At 48.2% G+C, this 21,026-nt stretch overlaps 1 protein-coding gene across 1 annotated transcript; it reads right to left on the reverse strand.

Moving 5' to 3' along the window:
- Nucleotides 1-925: 925 nt before the first annotated feature.
- Nucleotides 926-20,657, reverse strand: Fbln7 (fibulin 7). The gene is made up of 8 exons (XM_057780170.1): nucleotides 20,449-20,657; nucleotides 18,524-18,699; nucleotides 16,594-16,764; nucleotides 8,843-8,972; nucleotides 5,535-5,683; nucleotides 4,166-4,303; nucleotides 1,576-1,714; nucleotides 926-1,298 (listed from the first exon to the last, which is right to left on the reverse strand). Exons 1-8 carry the CDS (start codon nucleotides 20,655-20,657, stop codon nucleotides 926-928), a joined length of 1,485 nt encoding a protein of 494 aa, XP_057636153.1.
- Between the last annotated feature and the right edge of the window lie 369 nt (nucleotides 20,658-21,026).

The raw sequence follows: 21,026 nt of genomic DNA on the forward strand, positions 1-21,026 counted from the left end.
CAGTGCTAGGGAGAATTTTCCTGCTCCGTTCATCTTGAAGAAGACATCACCTCTTGGTTCTTCCAGCAGCGGCAACAGAAGAAAGCCATGAAATGAAAGAAAATTTGAGTATTCTAAACATGCCATGACCAGATGCCATCCTTCCTGATCTCCCACATGACCAACCTATAGAGAAACGAGTGAAACAATTGGAAACATTACCTCTTTCACTCTCTTGTCCCTCTATGTCCAACCTGGGCTGGAAGAGAGCTATCCCTTGCCAGAATGCGCTCTCCAGCTCAGGGAGAAGTCAGATGGGCAGAGAGGAGAACTCTATTTCCACAGCCATAATACCAGGTCATGCTTTTGAGACATGTTTTCTCTAAAGTGAAGAAACTCTGGCAGAATCCATGATTGAATGTTGACTCCTTGGTCTAGTAGGATCCACTCAGGGTTCCTAGGCTCTCCTACAGCCCCCCACCTCCAAGAAGGCTCACAGGGATGTTAGATCGTTCACAGAGCTAGAACATGCTCAGTCAGAACAAGCGTGGCAACCTCAATGCAGAACAGTTGGCCTGTATCTCAGGCAGGCCCCATGAGCTCCTTCCCCACCTCAGCTCGTTCAAACTCACACGATTGTTCACACAGCATTTTGAGATTCTGTGCTGTCTCCAAAGAGGAGAGCTGCAGAGGGACTTAGAGCAGAAAAAACGAGAAGAGCGATGGTGGTACAGCATTTGTATTCGGGCTTCCCTTCTGTGCCGGTCCATGGGACAGAGCACAGCACATTGCTCTAGAAGCCCTGATGAACAGGCAACGTGTGTAGGAACACGACAAAGAGGAGAAATGACCAATGACCATCGCAGCTCTTGCCTACAGCTGTGTCGTTGGAGAAGAGAAATCAACCCAGATCTCAAATCTCAGTCCTCCGACTACCGTGGTGTCCTTAGAATTCATAGGGAGACACAAAGATGGTGATTTTGGAAGTGTGGATGGCCTGGAAGGAGCGGTCCAGGTATTCTGACATGTCAACGTCCACCTGCACAGTCTGAGGCCCTTTCAGGGTCTGTTTAAGGATGAGCTCCCCTGTCTGCCGGTCTGAGCGCTGTATTACGAAGTGGCCACGGCTGTTCCCACCCACAATTCCGAAGCGCAGGCTGTTGGGCCCAGACTGGCCAGGAACTGAGGCTGTGGCCATGCGGAAGAGCGTGGCGGGCGTCTTCAGGTTGGAAGGTAGAGAGAGGTAGTGGAACGTGACGGTCTTGGGCTTGTGGCGACACGGCCTGTTATCCATGGGACAGGGGCTTCGCTCACACTGGCTGGAGCAGAGGTAAAATGGAGACGGTTAGGCTTGGGGAAACTCAGGAGGGGCTGCCCCCTCTGCCCTCCTGAAGAGGCCACACTCCTGTAGACTCTAGCATCTCTTTGGAAGCATAAAATGTCCACGCTTCATGTGAGTCGACAGTTGTAGGAGAAATGGAATCTCAGAGAAGCTTCTCTGTCTCTCCTATTTCCTGTGTACGGTGAAACTATCCTCCCTCCCCATAAACTGCAAGCCCAGCCTTGGTCATGGATCCATGCTCCGGATCTACTCACAAGAGAGATGTCTTCACGTAGCTTATGTTGCCGCTGATCTCAGGGCATTCGGGTTTGACACACTGGAAACTTCCTCCAGTGTTGAAGCATGTGGTTCCTTGGGGGCACGTGTGCTGTGAGCCCACACACTCATCAACATCTGTATTTCAGGAGACACAATGAAGGCTGTGAATCTTCCTGCCTTTCCTGTCTCAATACAGCCACTTGAAACCCCCGATAGGCAAAGGGATGGGAGACTCCACCAGCGATGAACTTTCCAAACACCCAACACTTACTCTGTGTGTGTCATGCACGTAGCGTGTATGTATGCGGAGACCAGAGGTTGACTATTTGGGTATTTTCCTCAATCACATATCCACACTGTTTTTTGAAACGGGGTCTCTCACTAAACCTGGGATTCACTGGCTCCGCTAGGTCGGCTGGCTAGTGAGTGCCAGGAGCCCACCCCCTAAGAGCAAGAACCTCATCAGGTATTCTGTTTTCTTTCAACATCTGAAACAGAGGTCCTGCAGAAGTACTCTAGGACTCTGGGGGTGAACCCCTTCCCTGGGATGTGACAAGTGGTAGGAGTTCGTGTCAACACCAAGTGAGTCGCCTGCCTGCTTCTCAGCCCTAAGTGCTTTTGAGTCTCCTTAATGCTATGGTTGTCCTCAGATCAGACTCAAACCTTTAGGGACGCCTGCCTCTCATACTAAAAGCAAACGTCCCTGCTCAGTTGTTTTTAATCAGAGTTCTCTGTGCCGTTTACAAACATCCAGTGAGTTTATCCGGCTGGAGGCTGTCCCTTCCCAAGCCCAAGGACTCCGACGTGGACTCATATGAGCCCTGTGAGAAGGAGATGGAGCGGATGGGGATGATAGATCAATGGGTGGGTGGGTTAGGGGAAGTATAGATGGGTAGGTGTGATAATAGCTGTCTGGACATCTCCTATTCCCCTGCTGCCCACTCCTATACATACATTGCAGTCTCATAAGATGTCACCAGAGAACCACCTCTCTGTTTATATTCCAAGTCAGTATGTGACTTAGCCCCCAGCCTTTTCTCTTTGCCTTCTTCTCCAGTAATTCAGAGCCATTTTTTGGATGCCTGCTGGGTTCCCTTCATTGTGTCTCATCCGTCCATGAAGGAGTCAGACCTGGACATCCAGTGTGAGCCTGAAGCAGCTGCATTCTCCCCAGAGGTCCCCTGCAGCCCCAAGCCCCAATAGAGCTGAGTAAGAGGAGACTCTGCTTTCCCTTCAGGCCTGAACTGTGTACAGCAGCCCCAACTGTTTCCTAGTTTGACTTACCTGTGGCCAACTGTAGCTTGAAAATATTAAATAAAAATCTCTAGAAATAGGTAATTCATTGGTTTTTAAAATAAATTTTATTATAGTATATTATAGTTATTTATTTTGTCATTAGTTGTTGTTAATGTTTGTTCTGCCTACTTTATAAATTAAACTTCACGCTAGGTAGGTACTAAATATAGGACAGAAACGTTGTGCAAGTAGGGTTAATACCGTTCAACTGGATTTGGGTATTGACCCATGGATGGGGGAGGGGCTGCTGTATTCTAATTGTGTTAATATGGAGAACTGATGTATCTATGTTATTAATCTCTATGTTTGTCTTCAGAGGAGGTGTGGCAGTGGGAGGCCTCCTGTTGGTGTGCCCAGCCTCCGCTAGATTTATTGATGTCCATGAAGGGGACTTCAGCTTCAGCCTCTCCTTTCTGTGCCCCGCTCCCACTTGCCCTGCAGACACTCCTTGCTGGTGAAGGGGCTATCTGCACCGTTTCTGGAAACAGAGAACCCTCAGCCCTGTCGTCCAGGGGGTCACAATGGATGGGTGGCCCTTAGGTAGAACCTGAGGTGTTTTGCATTCACACCCCACGCTCTGATCTATTCTCTGTTCCTGGGAGACTGACTGGCCTGGCTGCTGTCTGCCTAGGCTCCCAGGCCTTTTGGCCCCCAGGCCCTCTTGTTTTCAGGCCTCAGGTGTCTAGTGGAGCCTGCATATGGAGGCTGAGCAGCTGTGGTCTCTGTTTTCAGCCTGGGGGCAGTCTGGTGGTAGATGCATATTTCAGCCACAACTGTGGTCAGGCTCCTCTGAGCCCGGTCCCTAACCCTTGCCTGTCACTGGTGGCTCTGTCTCTCTGTTGTCCTAGCTAGCCACCACACATGGCCAGTAGTGCTGTAGAGCCTGGCCGAGCTGAGGTACAGCCTATAGTCAGAGGACACTAGTAGGTGGACACACAGGGCCATGAAGCCTCCTGGGTCCCTTCAGATTCCAGTAGAGTGGACTCTGGCTGGCTTTTTGACCTTTGGGTTCAGGTCTGGCTGAAGGTATTGCTGAATAAGAGGAAGTGACCTTCCCCAGAAATGTCACTCACATGAGGTCAGAAGAGGCTGGCTGGTTAAACAGCTAATTTGTATAGAAGATATATAACCTGATCTTTGAGAGTTCTCTTTATTAACTTCTTTTCCAAGATTGAATGTGTACCCGGCTTTGATTCTTTTAGCCTAATCACTCCCGAATGGGAATCAGGGGTGAGAGCAGGGGTGACCTCTAGCCTGGTGGTCACCCGCCTCTGCTGTGGTCCCACTCACCCTCACAGGTCTTGCCATCAGCCAGGACCCGGTATCCACTGGGGCAGGTACAGCGGAAGGAGCCAGGGGTGTTCACGCAGGTATGCAAGCAGAGCCGGGGGTGTCTCTCCTGCCCGTAGATCTCACACTCGTTCACATCTGGGGACAAAAGTGCCCTTGATTCCAGGAGGCTGTGTGGTCTCCATCAACTAGACTTGTTGGCAGCTGTGCCTAAACAGCTGGATGAAGCGACAAGCTACACCTACAGAGGAGCATCTGGGATGTTCCCCGTCCGGCAGTCTAGGGCCAAGAGAGCTGAAGGGAGGATTGGGAGGAGCTAATGTGGGCGACCCTAGGAGGGCCCCTGAGTCTGACTTGGGGAAAGTTAAAGTCTAGCAAGTCAGGTACCCCACTGGGAGAGGAAAACCAGATTCAGACACCTGTCTTAGCCCTCCTCATCTTCAGCAATGGAGGAATGAGGTTAGAGACCCTGCAGCCTGGGTGTGGCAGGTCTGTATGCTCAGCATTTGGAAGGTTGAAGCACGGATCTCCATTTGAGGCCAGTTTGGGCTGTACATTGAGACTCCTCTTTAGAAGGGTATGGGGAGTAGTTTTACTTTTGATGCTGTGAACTGAACCTCTTAGCATTAACTGGCCAGATCTCAGGGTGGAACTGTTGTCTAGCTGTTATCAAAAGCGGGATCTAGAGTTAGTTAAACTGAGGAGGTGACTAGGGAATGAGTCTCAGGTAGTGCCCACATCCATGGCTCTGTCTGCCATAAATGTTCCCAGCGACTCGCTTGCCACGCCCCCCAGAGGCGGGGAGGAGGCTGTGGACACTTGTAGGCAAAAGGCTCCTCTGGGCTATCACCCCCTGACTGTCTTCTTCCTCCCCTACCTGCTGCTGTGTTATAGAAGATGGCCTTGAACTTTTGACCCTCTTGCCTCCATATCTCAAGTGTTGCAACGTTGACAGGCACGGCACTCCAAGTTTAAGTGGTGATGAGATTGCAGGAAGGGTCTTGTGCATGCTAGACAAGTGCTCTAGAGACTGAATGCAAATCCCCAGCACGCTATCTGCTGTCTGTACTGTCTCAGAGAAGGCCCTGGGAGTCCAGCCGTGAGAAGAGTGTACACTGGGAGGAGACCCAACATGGGCTCGCAGCCACCTCTTTCTCCAGAATCCCCCTGAAGTCTACCCGTTAATTTCATTCATCTTGGCAACCCTTACCTAAAGGCAAATCACAGATATTTCTGAGACCATGCCCAGGGAGAACCTCGCCCCACCCCGCACTCCGCCCCAGGACTGCAGATGGGACCGTTTGTTCCCAGGCTCACGTCCTCACGTCTCCTCCCGTGGTTCCCGCTTCCCCGCGGAGCCCGATCCTACCCAGGCAGACGCCGTCGCTGCCCAGGGTGCCGCTCAAGTGGAATCCTGCCTCGCAGCTGCAATGCTGCTCCTGCCCAACCTGCTTGCAATGCGGCGGATGACTGAAGGCGGAGTCGCTGGGCATGCCGCCCTCGGGGGCCCCGGGGTCGCTGATCACACTGTCCTCTGGGGCCTCTACGGGAAGAAGACACACTCAGCGCCTGACCCGCCCCACCCCTCCGGCACTTGCTGTGTGCCCCAGGACGGGCGAGACCCTATCTCCCAATGTGTACTCCACAGTGAAATGTCCTGAGTTCAATCCCCAGCAACCACTACTTCACCAACCATCTATAATGAGATCTGGTGCCCTCTTGAGGAGGAAACCTCATCAGTTTAGACCATGAAACCCAATTATGGACAAGTTCAACAGAACCTCCATATACGGGCTGCCCATGCATGCTTCAGCATTGCCAGGGCATAAAACTCATTTTCATTTTCAACCTAAAGAGAGGGACTGCGACCCAGACAGACCCGCAAGAGAGCAGAATGTAATAGCAGGACAGCCAGGTGTACTGCAGTGTGAAGTCCGAGATTCATTTCTACAATCTTGTGTAATACCCACAATGCAGGGAGCACAATGCCCACAACGCCCACAATGCAGGGAGCTCTAAAGTTTAAAAATTTGAGCCTCTACTTTTTCTTGTGTGTGTGTGTCTACACTTGTGTATACAAGCTTGTGGACTCCTCAATGTGTTCAAGGTAATTGTTCTTTTATTACAGTTTTTGTGTCTTTCCAAGAACAGAAAGTAGTTTTATAACCATGATAAAAATAAGGTAAATGGAATAAAAACAAAACAAGCAAAACCAGTGTCTCACTATGTAGCCCTGGCTGGCCTAGAACTCACTGTGTAGACCAAGCTGGCCTTTAACTCCTCCCTCTGCCTCCTGAGTGCAGGGATGAAAGAATTTTTAAAAAGATTTTTATGTGTAAGTGCCTGTGTGTATATGTGTACAGTCTGTGGTACCTGGTGCCCATGGAGGCCAGAAGAGGATTTCTTGATCTTGGAACTGGAGAGTTACATGTGACCGTGGGGTACCATGTGGGTGCTGGGAACCCCTAATCTCTGCAAGAATAGTACCTGCTCTTAACCTCTGACCGTCTCTCCAGCTCTAGTAAATTTTTTTTTCTTCAAGTCAGAGTTTCTCTGTGAAACAGTCCTGGCTGTCCTAGAACTCATTCTGTAGACTAGGCTGGCCTTGAACTAACAAAGATCTGCCTGCGTCTGCCTTCTAAATGCTGGAATTAAAGGTGTGCACCACCACTGCCCAGCTAGTAAGTAAATGGATTAAAAACAAAACAAAACAAAACAATTTTGTAATTGTTCTTAAGACTTAGGCAGTATCACCAGAGTTCAATTCAAAGCCAGCCAGGGTAGCAGAGCCAGACTTGGTCTCAAAATAGCAATATTAGGGACTGGAGACATGGCTCAGTGGTTAACAGTCAGAACTATTGCTCCACAAGACTAGAATTTGAGTCTCAGTACCAGCATCAGGAGGCTCACAACTGCCTGGAACTCCACTTCCAGGGCTCAGAAAGCCCTCCTCTGGCCTCCACCGGTACTGCACTCAAGTGCACACATCCACAAACATACAAACACACACGCACATGCACACATACCCACCACAATTTAAAGGTTAAAAATTAGAAAAATATTGGGGAGAGGCTTACAGGTACCTGGGAGAGAGACATAGTCCAAGAAGGTTCCAGGTAAGCCTGCTGGGTCATTTTTTAGTGTGTACCTACTCACTTCTTACTTTTCATCCCCAGAGAAGACTCCAGTTTTGAGGGCACTTCATACAATGATTCCTGGGCCTGAGGAGTGATGACCCAAAGGTCCCACAACAGAAGCCCCTGACATGGGCATTTAGTGGCTAGTATGGTACCAACAAGGTGAAAGGAAATACCTTTTCTCCTGCTCTTCTTTGTACACAGTGAGCGTCCAAGAAAGCCCCACCTTCCTGGGCGGTGGTGGCGCACGCCTTTAATCCCAGCACTTGGGAGGCAGAGCCAGGCGGCTCTCTGTGAGTTCGAGGCCAGCCTGGTCTACAAGAGCTAGTTCCTGGACAGGCTCCAAAGCTACAGAGGAACCAGCCCCACTTTTCAACAGAAGGTGACTCTAGACATAAGAGCTACAGGGTGGGGTGGTCTGGGGGCAGCCTGGCTGTGAGAAAGGGATCTAGCAGACTAGTTCCACTGGCTTGTGTAGGCAGACAGCAGTAAGTTTGTAGGTGTACTGTTTAACCCTGACTTGATGCTGCTTTTGACTCATTTTATTTGTAGCATGGTCTCCTGTATTCCAGGCTGGACTTGGACTCTGCTATGAAGCCAAGCATAGCCTTAGCCATCGGGCCCTCCTGCTCCTTCTTCCCTGGTGCTGGGATCACAGGTGCCCCACCACCATGACCTGCACTATGTGATACTAGGGAACAAATGCTTGGCTTCCTGCGTAGAGGCATAAGTGGGTTACATCTCCAGCCCCAAGAGCTTATCAACTCTTATTCTCTGGACCTTACACTGTCTACCAAAATGCGCTTTCCCCCAGGGAGTCTACCAGACACAAAGACAGCCAGGCCTGTCTGGCAAAGGAATAGGACATCTTTTGGTTACACCTCTGGTTGCAGAATGGTGGGAAACCCCTCACCTATCCTTCATAGATTTCTTATCCTGGGGTTTTCTTGCCATGTGCTGGAACTCACTAATAAAATATCTGGTTATTCATATCTAAAATACCTCACCCTGCTAACTCTGCAGGGTGTGATAGGAATCAGAAGAAAAAGTGATTCTGCCAGCAAATAAAACACTAACCAGGCAAAGGTGCCCCAGGGTGTCTTCCCAGGCCCTAATCCTCACGCTGTTAAGTTGGAGTCTCTCTTTCCAAAGGAAAGATCAAAACTCTGGTTATAAAAAAAAGAGCTAATGGGACTGGAGAGATGGCTGAGAGGTTAAGAACACTGGCTGTTCTTCTAGGGGACCAGGGTTCAACTCCCAGCACCCCCGTGGCAGTTCATGACTGTCTATAACTCCAGTTCCAGGGGATCTGATACCTTCACATAGACATATATGCAGGCGAAACACCAATGCACATAAAATAATAAATAAATTGTAAAAAAAAGAGCTAAGCCCATCCAAATGAGTACCTCAGGGTAGTAGCAGGATCAGTTCAGTGCATGGTAACCAAGAATTCCTGACATATCTGCCTTTGGTGACCATGACCAGCATCCTTGCCAGCCCCCAGGGGAGTATCCTCACCAAGTCCCGCAGTGGCTACATACCAGGCTGGGTCTGATTCTGACAGTGGCTGCCAGTTTTTCCTGGAGGACAGATGCATCTGTACTGGTTGGCTCCTTCCACACACGTGCCCCCATTGTGACAAGGCTGGCTAGAGCACTCACTGGTGGCTAGGAAAGGAAGTCAACACGTGATTATGCGGATTTCAGTGTGAAATCAAACAAAAACTAACTCCGGGTTTTCCCTTACATGGTAGGACCACTCCAGCTTCCTGTCTGGCTTGGGTTCTTGTTTGTTTTTGAGACAAGGTCTCATTATGAAGCCCAGCTGGGCACCTTCGTTTGTGATCCTCCTGCCTCAGCCTCCTGGGAACAGACATGTCTCTCACCACCACCCCGGCTTTCTCCGTTTCACCTTTTCCTTGCCCTCTCTCTACCAGTGGGAGCTGCGAGGTAACAGAGGAGCTGAACCACAGCCCCTGCCTCACACTGCCAGGGCACCGTCCAGGCTTGTGAAGACACCTGGTGCTGTAATTCATAAGGGTGTAGGGTACACGGCTGTGGACAGGTGTTGGCATCTGCTTCTGAGGGAGGCCCTTCTGCTCTTCAACTCTGCTCCAAGGTGGAGCCCAGGCTGTCCTTGAACTCCCTCTCTTTGTAGTCAAGGGTGAAAGTGAATTTAGGGACTTCCTGCTTCCACCTCCTGGTGCTAAGATTAACAGGCGTGTATCACTATGCCCATTTTTATCTGATGCTGGGACTGGAACCCAGGGCCTCATGCCCGCTAGCCTTACTCTAACTGAGCCTCATTGTCATCCCTGGATCATCTTTCAAACAGGAGCTAAATTCCAAGAAATTAAAAGGGGGAGAGAGGATGGTTCATTGTAATATCCAGAGATGAGGGAAATTAACTCTCTGAATTTATACTCAGTACCCCTGAGCTCCATCAATGGGGGAGCTGTTCCATGAAGAAGAGAGGAGAGAAAAGGAGGGGAGGGGAAGGGAGGGAAGGAGAAGGGAATGGAGGAAGAAAGAAAATTTTAAACGTTCAATAGATTTTTTTTTTCCCTCTGAGTTAGGTAGCTCAGAAGTTTCGCACTTAACCTGCATGCATGAGGTCTAGGTTCCCATCCCCAGTACTGACCCCACAAGGAAACTTGAGTTTCCAATTTTCCATGCTAGGCTTATGGGTGTTTTTTGCTGTTTGTTTTTGGTTTTTTCTCATTTACACTTTTTGTATTCTTCCCTTTTCTACACAAATACTTACAAAATATCTTGCTTTGGAAAAGATGATTTTGTAAAACCATCACTGTTCCAAATGTCCCAGGCCCATTTAAGCACAGGCACGCACGAACCATTTCTGTCCAAGAGGAGCTCTGTCAGCTCGCCGACTTCGCTACAGTGCAGAACAGTACTTGCTCTTAGCCTCTGAGCGTCTCTCAGAGGAGGGGGACACGAGAATGTCCCCTTCAGGCCTAATAACCTTTCCCTCTGTGTGTCTCCCAAGAGGAAGAAGCAGGGGCTCTGCGTCCAGCGAGAACCACAGCCTCATTCTGGGTCCCTCAAGACTCAGGCTGTCCACATCCACAGAGAAGGCACTATTTCCATTTCCCCGTAACCTCGGGTAGATGACATGCTTCCCAGTCAGCCTGTTTTGGATGATCAATTTCCAGGAATGCACTAAAGACCACACCACGCACAATTGCCCCCTCCCCCGGGGCCCTGTCAGTCTTCCAAGGTCTCTCAAGGTCCAACCCTATCTTTGCTTACTGCCCCCCTCTGAAAGCGGGCAGATCAATAAACCATGAAAGTACGGGAAGGAAGCCAGAAAGTGTGACCGTTTATATCCCTCAGCTTGGTGTCAGCGCACTACAGCCGTTATCTGTCCTCGGGGAGATCCAGTGGAAGACACTGAGCCGTGCTTGCCCCGAGCCCGTCAGGAGAGGCTAGGGTGACCGAGATGTGAACAGGTGCCCCGCGTATTCATTTCTCTGCAGGCTCCAGGCAGACGTTCTGCGTTTCTTATCTTGACGAGCAGTCAGAGGTATTCAGTGGCCTGATGCCCAGGCTGGCAAATGCTATGTCCCAATTGAAGGACAGTTGTCATCACATTCAAGGGTATCCCGGGATGTGGCATTCAGTTATGACTTCAGAACTGTGAAGAGGGTCATGGCAGTGATGGGAAGAAAGGCTGGCGAGTCAAAGTGTGGGCACAGTTATGGTTCCGTCTCCTGTTTCATGAATACTTGTGCTTCATGAAAGTGAATTGTCATATGTATACTCTACCTTTTTCTCTCTTAAAAATATTTATGTATGCATGTATGCATGCATATATGTATGTATGTATGTGAGTCAGGGTCTCCAGTAGCAGAGGCTGGCCTTGGTCTTAATATATTGTGGCAGATGACCTTGATCTTTGATTTCCTGTCTCCTCATCTTGAGTTGTAAGGTTACAGGCCTGACCCACCATGCCTGATTTGTGTGGTGCTGGGCTTTGAACTCTGGGCCTCATGCACACGGAGCGAGCACGCTACCACAGGAGCTACAATTCCCATTCCTCCCCCAACCCCTTTTTCATTCTACTTTTGCCTGGCTTCTGCACTTTGTTTTAAATTTCCCATTATTCCAGTGACTTTATTTCTAAGGTTTTCTTATTTTTTAATGTTGCTTTTACATTTCATTATTTTGATTTGGGGGGAGGGCAGGGAACACATGAATGTCCTGAGTGGAGAGGTTAGAGAATAACTTTTTAAGAGTCCGTTCTTTGTATCTACCCTGTGGATTCCAGGGATTGAACTCAGGTCATCAGGCTTGGGGGCGAGAGCCTTTCCCTGCTGAGCCTAGATGTTTCATAGTCTTTATATTTTACAACCTTCTACTGACTTGATTTGAAGTACTGGCTCATAATTTCCTTCTGTTTTATGGGTATGTCTTTCAGGCAACTCTTTGTTATTCATGGAGACTTGTTCTCCATTTTTTTATTTTTATTTTTGTACACCAATTTGCATGAGTCTAGCAGGAGCCCTTTCTTCCCCCACTCGTACTTACATGAAGTAAGTTTCCCATGGGCCTTTAGTACCTTCAGGCCTCTAAAATTTTCTTTCCTGTTATTTTTCCATCATGACCAAAACCAGAACCTCCTACCTCCTCAGCTCTGTCTTGATGATATCCATTTTGTTTTTAGATCTATTTTATTATCTTATGTGTTTGAGTGAGTTGCCTGTATGTATGTGCATGTGTATCCCATGCATGCAGTTCCCATGGAGGCCAGAAGAGGGCAAAAGATTCCCCAGGCACTGGAATTACAGATGAGTGTGAGGGGTTGTGCATTCTTGGAACTAAACCCAGATCCTCATCAAGAGGAGCAAGTACTTTGAACGGCTGAGCAAACTCTTTAACTCCCCTGATGGCATTTTTACGTGAACAACAATATCTTATTTGCACTTGTTTTCTTTGTGTTCTATTTGGGTTCTCGCCAACATTTTGGCATGAAACTTTGGGGGATTCTTGCCCAGACTCCCCCTGGTACTAAGGTTTTCTATTAAAGAGTACTGGCTGGGGATGTAACCTAGTTGGCAGACTGCTTGCCTAGCATGCATCAGGGTCTGGGCTTGGTCCTCAGCATAAAACTGGGTGTGATGGCCTATGCCTGTGATCAGATGCATAGCATCTAAGAAAGTCCAGGGAGCAGAAGGTGAGATGGGCAGTTTTACCTCCAATCAAGCTGACCTTTAATAGATTGTCTCTAAAATGTGTGAGCTCAGAGAACCGGCCCTGAATTTTTCTTCAAGAATCAATCAATGAATCTCAGAAGGAGGACCCAAGGGACACTTCCCAAGATGTAAGAGACAGGAGAACCAGTTAGAAATACGGAGTTGGTCTAGGTTCCAATTCAAACAGTGTTAAAAACAATAGGGAAAATTGTATTTGAACTAGACATTTTTACGACACTAAGAAATTTATCTTGTGAAAGTTACTGGAGTTTTAGTTTATAGAATCTTCCTTCTATACTTCTATGTGTTAATTTTTTTCTTTTTTTAAAGTATATTTTTATTTTATGTCTATGAATGGTATGCCTGCATGTATGTGTGAGTACCACATGTGTGCAGTGCCTGAATCCCCTGAAACTGGAATTACAGATGGTTAGGGGCAGAGCTGTGGGTGCTGGGAACTGAACCCAGATCCTCTGCAGGAGTAGCTGGTGCTCTCAGCCTCTGAGCCATCTCTCCCTCGATGGATCCTTTCCTTTCCTTTCCTTTCCTTTCCTTTCCTTTCCTTTCCTTTCCTTTCCTTTCCTTTCCTTTCCTTTCCTTTCCTTTCCTTCCTCTCCCTTCCCCTCCCCTCCCCTCCCCTCCTCTCCTTTCCTTTTCTTTTCTTTCTTCTTCTCTTCCTTTTGAAACAAGGTCTCTCCATTATGCAGCTCAGACTGCCCTGGAACTCACTATGTAGACGAGGCTGGCCTAAACTCACAAAGATCCATCTGTCTCTGCCTCCTGAGTGCTGGGATTAAAGGCGTGCGCTGGTACCACCTAGCTGAACATTTTTCTTAATGAGAGAAAAAGTGTCTAAAACGATTGTGTTTTTTAAGCCTATGAACACAGGAGAAAGGTTACTAGGAAAGTATTGAATGGCCCCTGTAGGGAAGTGCTTCACGACTGTGGTAAGCGACAAAGGGGTTTACTTCTCTCAAGTTTTTCCTTTGGTTTTCCCTGGGGTCAAAAGAGTCAAAATGAATGGCTATGGCTTCCCCAACCCACGAAGCCCGACACCCTAAAAAAACCCACCTTAGACTGAAGCTGACACTCAGCTGATGGAGCACTTGCCTACCATGGACAAAGCTTTGGATTTAATCTCTTGCACCACAAAACTCAGTGTAATTGCAGCAGCACTCAGGAGGTAGAGGCCAGAGGGTCAGAAGATCAGAGTCATCCTTGGCTATATATTGAGTTCCAGGCCAGCCTGGGTTATATGAGGCTCTGTCTCAAAAGGAGCAAGAACATGAACAACAACAATGCCCTTCACAGAGACCAGCAATGCCAACTGGCTGCTTTCCACTGTGGATTTCCAGAGCAGAGCTCCTCTGCCTGCTGCATCTTTAATGGTGCTGTTATATATAATTCCTTCTAGGTCAAGTAGGGTTCATCATCCTCTTTCCAATCAGTTGACTGCGGAGTGGGCACTGGCCAGTTATTAAAGCATTGCCAAGTGTTTCACTGGCACTGAGATTTTGTGTCTTGATGTGAAAGGGCTGTAATTAAGATTTTTGTCCCCCGTGGTAACAACACACAGTGACAGAACTGCTGATGTGGAAATTGAACTGGGCACACTCAGCAGCTGCTGGTCACCAGATTGCTGAGCTCCAGCCCAATGGAACTGTCTTGGCAGGAGAGGAGGCCTTCTGAAGACATTTGGAATTGACACTCCCACCCATTGGCTCTCATAGGACTGAGACAAAGGACAGTAAGAATTGGAATTTTTCCAGGAAACTCATCCTGGGGGAAGGAAAGGCTAAAACATGGTGCCAACCAGAAAAGGAACTTGCCTCCCAGGAAGAGATTGCATACAGTTCTTTGTTTTGTGTGTGTGTGATACATGTGCATATGTTAATGTGTGTGCATGGGGACAAGCGTTGCATGCCAGAATGGGTATCAGGGGTCAACAGTGAGTGCCTTTCTCTACCGCTGTTCATGTTTAGTTTCCTCCATGTGAATATGTGTTTTGTCTGCATGTATGTCTTGCATCGTGTACATGTCTGGTGCCCACAGAAGCCAGAAGAAAGCATTGGATCCCCTGGAACTGGAGTTATAGACAGTTGTGAGTGAGCCACCACATGGGTGCTAGGAATTGAACCCAGGTCTTCTGGAAGTGCAGCAAGTGCTCTTAACCACTGAGCCATCTTTCCAGGCCCCCTTTCTTAGTTTTTGAGAACTCAGAGCTCATCAATTCCACTAGCTTAGCTGGCCAACAGACTCTTAGTGACCTGCCTGTCCCTCGGCCCCCAGTGCTGGAGTTACAGATACACACCATCACACCCTGCTTTTATGTGGGTGCTGGGGCCCAAGCTCAGGCCTTTATGCTTGGTTTTCACTACTACTTGTCTGTTTAATTGGCCCATTGAGGACAGGTGGCCAAGTGTAGTTAAGGCTGCCAGGGCTGAGCTCTGGTCCTAACAACTCCAGCAACGCTAAGTCTCATCCCCAGAATCAGGATGGTCACAGTTCCCTGAGAAGATTCAGTAGCAGCTATCTGGCATTGCTGTGCAGCCCTGGCTGAAGACAGCACCCGTGTGTGCCAATGCAGGCACAGCGTGCCAACTTGGGGGAGGCTGAGCCTAGCAGCTTGTTGATCCAGTTGGTTGTAACCTATTTCGTGCCATCAGTACAGTGTAAACATCTAGGCCCAGTTTACACTTAGTGAGATGAAAAATATCCAAGATCTCATTTTGAAAAAGAAATTAAATATAATCTCTTTATTCTAACCAACTCGCAAGTCAAGCATCACACAGTTGTTTTAAGGCAGCCACTCACTGGCCCAGTCCCAATTCTGACCATCTCAGTAAACTTATACACAGAATGGCCACTCTGAAGCCATGGAACTTCACTTGGGCTTTTACACTTTCACAACCAATTACTTTGCCTATTTATTTATTTATTTGTTTGTTTGTTTATTTAATGGTTCTAGATACTTCAATACCAAGACATTCAAATTCACTTATCCAACATGAATATATATGTGTGTATATGTATACATATATATATACACACACACATATATATAGTGGCTCACAACTATCTATAATAAGATCTGGTGCCCTCTTGAAGAAGAGACCTGGTCAGTTATCCTCATCAACTTAGACCATGAAACCCAATATGGACAAGTTAAACAAAGCCGCCATGCATGCCTCAGCATTGCCAGGGCATAAATTTCAAAATTCCACATGTATGTATGTACATATGTTTGTATATATGTATGTATGTACTTATGTGTGTATGTATGTATATGTGCATGTATGTACTTCTGTGTGTGTAGGTATGTATATGTGTATGTATGTACTTCTGCGTGTGTAGGTATGTATATGTGTATGTATGTACTTCTGTGTGTGTAGGTATGTATATGTGTATGTATGTACTTCTGTGTGTGTAGGTATGTATATGTGTATGTATGTACTTCTGTGTGTGTAGGTATGTATATGTGTATGTATGTACTTATGTGTGTGTATGTATGTATATGTGTATGTATATGAGACAGGGTTGAAGCCAGAGAATAAAAAGCTCCATAGTGTCTTTATGGCTCATGTGTCTTTGCCTCCATTCTGTGTGTCCTTCTTTATCACCTAATATTTTGGGGAAAATTTGAAAATGTTCATTTATGTTATATGCATGTGTGTGCCTGTCTCTGTGTTCATGTACCATATGTGTGTAGTGACCACAGAAGCCAGAAAAGGGTGTCGGATGTCTTGAAACTATCCACTTTATTTCAAGACTTGGAGCCTTCTACTTCAACTAGACTGGCTGGCCAGTGGACTATGGTAACCCTGCAAGTCTGCTGCCCAGCCAGCCTGGCATACACAGTAGCAAATAATGAGACTGAGGACAAACTGACAACCTACGGGTTAATCCATGTCTTTACCTGAACTCTCTGTCTCTCTCTGTCTCTGTCTCTCTGTCTCTCTCTGTCTCTGTCTCTCCCTCACACACACACAAAGAAAAGAGAGAATCAGATGTCTCTGGGATGACCCTTTTTGACCAACACACCCATGCTGTGTGGTGTGGACGGGGCAGAATGGCCATACCTCTGCAGTGCGGCTTTTCTCCAGCCCAGGTGCCGTTAGCAAGACACACCATGCTGCTGGGACCAACCAGCTGGAACCCAGGGTTGCAGGTAAAATGGACTTCATGATCCACTAAGTACTTGCTTCCGAACTTCCTGCCATCAGCGGGGGCGTCCAGAGCAGGGCAGGAAACTGTAAGGTAAAGAGGAAGGATTAGGAGCCCTCTTGGGCTGCAGCTGTGGAGGCATCGATGCCACTCACAAGACCTCTCTCTCTCTCTCTCTCTCTCTCTCTCTCTCTCTGTGTGTGTGTGTGTCTCTTGAACGATTGCTGCAGGCTGGGCATGGGGCTAGACCTGCTACATGCCACATCTCATGAAGCCCTCCAGTGTTCTTGGAGAGGAGGAGGAGACACACAGTGGGCCCATTGAAAGCTGAGGAAATTGATGCTCAGAGACACGGAGGGTTGTGTGTACAGGGCCTCACAGGGTGGTGCCGAGCATCAGGTTGATGAGACCAACACCTACTTCCTCTGCTCTCTCTTGTCTCCAGCGTCCTGGATGTCCTAAGTCTCCTGAACAGGCTCAGTCTACCACCAGGCCAGCTCCTCCTTGCTCTTCAGGTCTCTATTCAAATGTCACCACTTCCCAGAGGGATTCCCTGGCTGGCATGCATCTCTGTCCCCGTGTGCTTTGCTTCTTGGCATTTGTGACTACTGCACATTTGTGTCTTCATGCTTACTGTCAGCATCCTCTGCCTAAGTGTGATCTGACCTATGTTCTTTCTGTTGGCCCCAGCCCCAACCAAGTGCCTGGCACACAGAGTATATTCTATAAATGAGCCTTGAAAGAAATGTGATTTATTGAACCAATGATGAAAGCCTTCCCCAGGAAATGTGACTTCACATAACAGAGAAGGCCCTAAGAAAACAAAGTCACGGGGGACCAATGATGTCGGGTATCCCACAGGCTCCATCTCCTGTCCCCTAAGCCCCTAGACCAGGAGAAACCCAGTGCTCACCCCCAGGCCTAGAAAGTGAAAAGAGTCACCAGGAAAACATGACACAGTATTAGAGCCCTCCCATTGGTGGAGGGAATTGGGGTGTCCCATTGTCCCCCAGACAAGTGAGACTTACTCTGGGGGCCCTTATTCCCACACCAACTGGGTGAGTCACTGGAGAATGTACTTCCAGGCAGGAAAAGCCAGAGCCATGCTGGCTCGTGGAAAATCACAAGGGCTGTAGTGCAGCATTCTGGGCAGGTCGGGGTGGAAGTGTGCCTGTGTGGAGGTCACAGAAGGGAAGGAGTTGAGCCTTCCAGGCTGTGAACTTCAAACCAGCTGGACAAAGAGACGTTATACCAAAAATGAAAACAGGGACAGAAACAGAATGAGAGTGGACTGTGCTCTCCGGAGAGGACAGGGAGGTGAAACGCGCCTCTGCTTGCAGAGTGATGCGCCTGACAATTCCGTCAAATTATAGGTTGCTACCTATGTAGCTATTAAGCCTAGAATAAAAAGTGTAAGAGAAAAGGGGCTGGGTGGGAGGATCAGGAGTTCAAGATCATCCTTGGTCCCACAGCAAATGAGAGGTCAACTTGAGCTACATTTTATAAAAAGAAAACAAGGGGCTGCAGAGATTTCTCAGTGATCAGGAGGGCTTGTTGCTCCTGAAGAGGACCAGGGATCCAACACCCTCCTGGCCTTCTTGGGCACATGCACACACATGTGCATACACACGGGCACACATAAATCATTTTTAAAAACTGGAATAAATAAACCATTAAAAAAAACTGGAAATAGGTGATTATCAAATATAGGGGATAGGAGTAACTTTAATGTGTGCGTGTGAAGAGACACACAGACATGCCAGGGGGAAACTGGATGGCGAGAGCTGCAGGGAAGGTTCTTGAGTGTAGTAGGGCTTGGCCCTAGCCTGGTGATTTCGGACCCACCTGGAGGTGCACCTGAGACCATTTTGTTCAGAATAATTTGCAGCGTGGCCAGCCGACTCTTCATGTTTCGGATGTCTTCCGTGAAGCGGGTCTCCTGGCCCCTGAGCAGCAGCTGCAGCTGGCGGATGGTGGTCAGGAGCTGCTGCTGATTGGGGCAGCTCTGGGAAGAGGAGAGACTGTTGTGAGCCTCACTCTATCACTGTGCTCTGGGCTTCAGAAGTCTGACGCACAGGCTTCAAACTCCCCCGTGCCTTGTAAAACACCTCGGTAGAGCAGCCTCTCCAAGGTACCCCTCCCTGCCAGACATTCTCTCCTCTGTTCTCAACCTGTGGGTTGCAGCCCCTTTGGGGGTTGACTGACCCTGTCACAGGGGCTGCCTAAGACCATTAGCAAATCAGATATGTACGATTTATAAGAGCAAAATTACACTTACAGAGTAGCAACGAAAATAATCTATGGTTGGGGTCCCCACAACATGAAGAACTGTACAAAGGGTCACAGCATTTGGAAGGTGGAGAAGCCCTGCTCTACCTGAACAGCAGCATCTGCTGGCTTAAGTTGCTAGGTGACAACCCATCAGAGCCCCACTTCACCCCAACACAGCACAACCAGGGCAGAATTGGCGACTAAATGACTGGGTGCTTAAGTGACCATTTGAACCCAAAGCTCCATATAATCACTAGTCTGTCACGCCAAAGGACTCTCTCTAAGTTAAGACTCTGAATTCTGGGCTGGGTGAAATTTTCTTTCCTTTCTCTATTGGACACCTTGAAAAACAAGAGAACAGTCAGGGAGGCCTGGTGGTTACTAGGCCTTAAAAAATGTAACAAGTAAAATAAGGGGAAAATAGAATAAAGAATGTCCAGTTTTGATGATTTTTAATAGCTTTTTTTTTTTTTAAGGGAAATGGGATTGTACTTAACATTGACAAAGACTATCCAACTCAAAGCAACTTAAATATCATACTGGATGATAAAAATTGCAAGGTTTCTTTATAGTCTCTGTTGCTTCCAAGAGTCAGGACAGCAGGGGCCAGAGAGATGGCTCAGTGGTTCCGAGTGCTTCCTGCTCTTGCAGAGGACCCAGGTTTAATTTCCGTCACACACAGGAGCAGCTCATAACTGCTTGTAAGCTCCAGGGGTCTGATGCCCTCTTCTGGATTCTGAGGCCATCTGCACACACACAATCACACACACACACACACACACACACAATCACCTACTGCTGCCCTCACTCCCCTCAAAACACACTCCTCACACATATACACATGAGTGAAATAGAAGAAATCTTAAAGAGAAAAGAGCCGTGGGTGGGGACCAGAAGGGGAATATTCAGGAAGGAGAAAGGTGAAAAGCCTTGGGTAATTGATTATGGGTTAAGGTCATTCTCGCTCATTTGAGAACTGCACGTCACAAAGCAGAATCTGTCTGACCTGGTTTTTATGACTTGCAGGGGAGGAAAGGTAATGCATCATCACTGTGATGATGCGTCTTTCGGATATGGGTCATCACTTATTTTGGGCTTTTTCACTGAGTATCCGTTGTGTGTGCTGTTCATGTGTGTATATGTTCATGTGTGTGGCCACGTGTGTGCAAGTTGACATATGTAGAGGCCAGAGGTTGGTGTTTATGTTTTCCTCGGTTGCTCTTTCCCTGACCCCAGAGCTCACTGGTTCCAGGAGAACAGCTGGCCAGCAGGCTCCAGAGATGCTCCTGCCTTAGCCTACCCAGCTTTGAGATTCCAGGCTCAGCAGCCTCTGAATGACTTCTGGGGATCTGAATTCAAGACCTCATGTTTGCGCTATGAGCGCTTTACCCATCTCCCCAGCCCATGTCTAAGTTTTATGATTAAAAGAAGTGTGCACAGCCAGTGGGGCAGCTGGGCAGCTGAGGTATGTGGCCTCCACAGCCTGGGTAGTGTCCAACCACTCAGGGGAGCCACTGCGGCCACAGCGGGCCACTCTCCTGGAGAGACTGCCAGGCTGCCGCACCTTGGAGTTTTCACCAAACACATGACTCATGACTAGATTCAATGGATGCTTTTGACAAAATTGAGTTCCCAGTTGTCCCTGGAATTCGTTAATCCACAGGGGCTCCTCCGCCTCCTCCGCTGTAACCGGGTCTTGATGAGGCATAGCCCGAAAGGCAACTGCCGGGAAGAGAAGTTTGCTTTTCTACTCCCTCCCCGACTGCTGGCCATCCTTTGCACACAAGTCCTGGGCACCCGGGCGATGGCCAGTTCTTAACTGCCTGGCCCTGCATGACCAACTCTCCCAGACCTGAGCTCCCACACCTATCTTCCTGTGCCAAAGAGAAAACGGATGTCTTTGTGGCTAGTGTCAATTCCATTTGGGATGCACTTCCGCCTGTGAAGACATGCTTCTCTTCCTCAGAGGCTGCTTCCCAGCTGGCTGGCATCCACGTGTGGAGAAGTCAGCCTCTACTCGTGATTATTATTAGGATTATGTTAGTCCCCATGTCACACAGAGGCTGACCGTCAGGGG

This window comes from Chionomys nivalis, chromosome 9 (assembly GCF_950005125.1).
Source record: "Chionomys nivalis chromosome 9, mChiNiv1.1, whole genome shotgun sequence".
Classification (NCBI taxonomy): Eukaryota; Metazoa; Chordata; class Mammalia; order Rodentia; family Cricetidae; genus Chionomys; species Chionomys nivalis.